General features: G+C 31.0%; 1 protein-coding gene across 1 annotated transcript; it reads right to left on the bottom strand.

Moving 5' to 3' along the window:
* Positions 1 to 298: 298 nt before the first annotated feature.
* On the bottom strand, positions 299 to 1,616 carry HO173_007054 (uncharacterized protein; the record flags this gene model as incomplete). Its single annotated transcript, XM_037308959.1, has 2 exons — positions 299 to 531; positions 587 to 1,616. 2 exons carry the CDS (start codon positions 1,614 to 1,616, stop codon positions 299 to 301), a joined length of 1,263 nt encoding a protein of 420 aa, XP_037164223.1.
* Positions 1,617 to 5,324: the final 3,708 nt, after the last annotated feature.

Below are 5,324 nucleotides of genomic sequence, written 5' to 3'. Positions count from 1 at the left end.
GCGCAACACAGATGTGAAGGTAGGCATTATTTGCACCTTGCGAAAGCCTTCTGGCCTAATCGACAGCCTTCCCCCTCCACAACGTATTGGAGAATCGTGAAGCGACTAGCGGCAGTCTCCACTTACCTTTGCGAGGCTTTAACAGCAGATACTGCAGAAGTGAATGAGTATTGAAATACTCGCAACCAGACGCACGTTCTATGCGCGCTATCACTTCTATCCACAAGCTCACCTACAACAGGTAGTGAGCCACGCAGACGAACGTACTTAGCTTAAAGTCTATTATATAAGATATCTCTCAAGCATTTGTTTCCAGGAGGCGGAGAGCACCACCGACTAGGTACAGACTTCCTGTCACCAAAGTCTGCATTCCGTTGTCACGATCTCCTATGTCCTTTGCAAGGTTCAAAGCACCCTCAATGGTTGGCTCGATTGCTATGTCGACATTGGGATTAATACTCTTGTAAGCGTCAACATAATCCCTCTGAACATCTAGTGAGAAAGGCTTTTTGGGAGGGTTTGAACATTGATCTGCATGGACAATCAGCTAAAGTTAGGTACCATCGAGAATTATCCATGGCCATACTAATGCCGACAGTACCGTCTTGTCTTTCTTCATAGGTGCTCAAGATGACGTGTTGTATCTGCATTCCACTTTCCTGTAAACCTCTAGCAACACCTTTTAGGATGGCCGCTCCATCGCGTTCAGATACGTGGCTGAAAATGAGAATGCGCGTGACTGGCAGGATTTTGCTGGAATTTTCAGCTTTCGATTCCGTGTTTCTCAAATTGGACATTTCCAGGTACCGTTGGCTCTCCGAGACGGTCTCAGCAAACCACTGCGCAGCCTTCTGAATACTCAGCTCATTGTGGGCTCCATCAAGGAACCACTGGTAGTCCCCATCGATGATCCGTTGATATCTTCCGGGCCAGAAAAAACGATCTACACCTCGAATAACGTCTTGCGACATCAGGCTACAATACTCTTTAGGTGCCTTTGCCTTCAGGAAAGTGTCGGCAAGAGCGATAGCAAGCGAAGAATTTTTTTGCTGGACCTCTGGCTTCAACGCATCCGCTTTGCAGGGCAGTGTAGGATCGACATCGACAAACCCCAATGCCACATTTTTCTCACTTGCTCGCGCCTGTAATACTGTAGCAACTGCGGGCTCCTGGAGAGTTGAAAAAGCAGGGCTTCCATACTTGAAAATTCCCGCCTTATGCCAGGCGATGTTTTCGATCGATGGGCCGAGCTGCTCAATATGATCCATCCCGATTGTTGTAATTCCGGTGACGATAGGCTTTTGGATAACATTTGTAGCGTCATATTCTCCACCATTATGAGTCTCGTAGATCGCAACGTCAATCCCCTCTCTAATGAATGCGTGGACCGACGCAAGCATTAGGAGCTGGAGGTAACGGGGTTTTGGGGTGTTGTGAGACAAACCGTCCCAGACTTCAAAAACGTATTTCGCAAAAAGGTCTTCCGATATGGTTTTTGAGTCGATCTGGATCCTCTCTTGTACATGCTTCAAATGGGGGAAGTGTAGAGTCCGATTCTTCGTGGAAACCCGGTCCTTTCGCCATGCGCTTTCAGGAACGAGTTGACGAAAGCACATGTGCTACCCTTCCCTTTCGTCCCTGCGACATGTACAACATTGAGGCTGTTGACGTCATTTTCCTAATCCTCTGGTCAACAAGCTGTCGATATCGCCTCCGAATAGATACTGATACTGAATGCCCAAGTTCTTGTAGCCAACCTTTCATTCCTACCAAGCTGGGTGTCCCTTTCATGCTAGGCGATCCATTCAAGCTGGGCATTGAATCTAGGGCGGGTATGTTGCTCGTACCGAGTGCAACCCCCAAGCTGGGTCTAGCTGTCCGGCGTCTGCTATTGAGAAGGGCAATGGCGCTCTGCGTCACATGAGAGAGTGGCACAATATATAACGGCGTTCCTCTTACCCCATAATTCTTTTCCATCCCGACTCTTACGGAATTATTAAGCCTCCAGCTCCTTCTCATGTCAGTTGGAACATACGGTATTACTGCATCATTCTACGTTGCGGAGGTTAAGTCAGAGTGTGGGCGGAACAGGTTCTTGGCAGCTGACTACTCTACTTTACATTGAGCTAGGCTTATCTAGGCTAGGGCTATGAGAGTCTTCTACAAGAGAAGAGCTTATGGGCCAAGCACAAAAAAAACTTTCGCACAACGCTCATGCTATATTATTGAGCTATAGAAAGTAGATATACGTATTCAAAGTACTTAGTAAGGCTAGTACCTCTTTAATTGGCTTTAGGGGACATCTATATCTCTATAATTATATCGAATAAGACTAGCTAACCCTAATAGAATTATAATAATTACGATTTTAAGAAATACGCATTTATATTAAAGTTATCGATAAATATTATACTAAAAATAATAGATAAAGATTAGAAATTATTAATAGATAAAGTAGTTATTATTCTTTAGAGCGACGATAATATTTATAGAAAGAATAAATAATAAATTTAAAATCTAGATAGTCTTAAACGAAGTATATAAACTAGCTATTAATTTAAGTAATCGAGATAGTAATATAAAGAAAAAGATTATATATATTAAGTATTAAATAGTTAATCTAGAAAGTAATATATCGATAGCTAGCTATATTAGCGTATTAAGTCGATTCTCGATATTCTTCTTTATTATTAAAGAAATCTTTATTATATTATTAGTAATATTAAAATAAGATTAAGTACTATATAATAAGTTAAATAAGATTATTATAAAGCTATAAGATAAGATAGTAAGTAAAGTATTAAAGAAGAAGATATTGAGTAAGATAATTATAATAATTAATAAATATATAAAGAGTATAAATATTATAAGAAAATCTATTAGAACGACTAGAAGGCTAGCGAGTAACGATATATATATTATAGTTATAAATAAGAAGAAGATAAATAGACTAAGAAAAAGTAAGAATTAAATTTTAAAGATAAGTAGTAGCGTAAGAGTAATTATTAAAATATATAGTCTTTTACTTTATAAAGTAAGAATTAATATATTTAATATTAAAGATATAACTACGATAATTAAAAGAGTTTAAAATAAGAATATTAATATGCTAAGTTTTAATATAGTATAACTAAACTAATTTGACGCGAATAAAAAGAGTTATAATAAGAGTTTATTAATTATTAAATTAGTATCTCTAGAGAAAGAAAATAGAGTATTAAAAGAAGATCTACTAGTCGGAAAGTTTTTTTTTTTTTTTTTTTTTTTTTTTTTTTTTTTTTTTTTTTTTTTTTTTTTTTTTTTTTTTTAATTATAATATTATTTTTTTTTTTTTTTTTTTTTTTTTTTTTTTTTTTTTTTTTTTTTTTTTATATATATTTATTAATTTTTTTTTATTTATTTTTATATTAAAAAATTTTTTTTTTTTTTTTTTTTTTTTTTTAAATATTTATTTTTTTTTATTTAAAAAATTTTTTTTTTTTTTTTTTAAAAAGGGGGAAAAAAAAAGGTTTTTTAAATAAGTTTTTTTTTTTTTTATTAATATTAATAATTAGAATAATAATTAGAACTATAAGCGTCTCTATTCTTCTTCTTAAAATTATAATATAAAAAGAATATTCTAAATTTTAAATCTTTAAATATTATAAGAATAAAATTCTATAATTATCTTTATTTATATATTCGCCTTAACGCGTTAGATAAGCTTGATAGACTTTATATTCGTCCTTCTCTCGAACTCTAACTCACTCTTCTATTCTACTCTACCTCGATTCTATTAAGTACCCTAAGTCTATCTCTATCTAATTAAACTTATTAACTATTTATAAATAGATTCGCTTCTTAAATTATCTTAGACCTCTTCTTTAAAACTAGATTTATTATTACTAATCCTCTCTAATTATAAACTTATTAATTATTTCTTTATATATTATAGAGTATTAGTAATATATCTTAATAAACTTATAAATATTAAACTTATTAAAATACTTTTCGTAAGCTTATTATCTTTATTAATATAATTATTATAGATATTAACTAAGTTTTTATATAAAGTACTATTAACTTTTTTAATCTAATTCGATATATTAAGATCTCCTTTAAGATTAAGTCTAGCCTATTTAAGCTCGTTTTCTCGATACTTCGCATAAAGAATTATTATTAGAATACGGAATATCGCTAATAAATAATGCTTCTAAGCATTATAATACCTTTTAATTATTAAGAAACACCGCTTATACGCAATAGCCCTCGTGAAAAGATAAAAAATATTACGAGTTATTTGAGTGATTATAGCGTATTTAGGCTTTAATTTCTTTTATTACTTTAAAATTAAGAGATTCGCTAGATTATTAAAAGAAGCTTTATAAAGATTAGAAGTAAGATTATAACTAGAATAATAATTAAAAGACTTATTATTTCTTCTATATTACTAAAGCTAATTATATCTATTCTTATTATTTAAATTCTTAACCTCGAATTCTATCGCTTAATTAAGCGTATTTTTATTTAGTCGATTTATTCGCTTAGCTCTTTATAATTAACTATTTATATTAATATTTTAATAATTTTAGAATATCTTTTTAAATGTTTTTTAGTAGATCTCCGCTTATAGCTTCTCTTTAATATTAATCTTCTAATTTAATTTCTTTAATTTTATATTATTATAATTTAGATATAGAAGCGTAGCTTATTTATATAAATAGTTTAAATTTAATTAAATTCGACTATAGTAGATAGCTAATTTCTCGCGAGCCGTCTTAAGAGCTTTAAAAAGTTCTTTTTCTAAGGAATTCTCTTTCTTCTCAATTTTCCGAGCTCTTTATCTATATAATTAAATAGATAATTATAAATATTAAAGACGTAGTAAATTATAGCCTTCTTTCCTCTATTTATTAATTTTATAAACTTATAAAAAGGCCTAATAAGCTAAATTAAATATTGAATCTATTAAAAATTAATTGAAAATTATTTAGATATCTAGACTATAGTTTCTATCTATAATTATTTCTTATTATTTAATCTTAAGTAGATAGCTAATCTATTTTTTAAGAAGTATATAATATCGATATAAAGAAGTAGAGCGCGAATTAATATCTAATAAATTAAATCTTAGCGAGTCTTAATATTCTAAAAGAGCTTAAGAGAATATCTCTAATAATATTACTTCTTTTTAGAAGATTAACGTTCGTCTAATATTAAAACGTTCTTATTTTAAAGTTATTTAGCTTATAATATAAAAAAGACTTTTTTACGCTAGTCGCTAATATTAATATATATAGCGATTTTTCGAATTTTAATATAATTAATAATATAATAACTAGAAT

This window comes from Letharia columbiana (genome assembly GCF_014066305.1).
Source record: "Letharia columbiana isolate WasteWater2 chromosome Unknown Sc0000022_s0, whole genome shotgun sequence".
NCBI classification, from domain to species: Eukaryota; Fungi; Ascomycota; class Lecanoromycetes; order Lecanorales; family Parmeliaceae; genus Letharia; species Letharia columbiana.
Note: the sequence above shows the minus strand (reverse complement) of the source record. Positions and strands in the feature narration are given on the sequence as shown.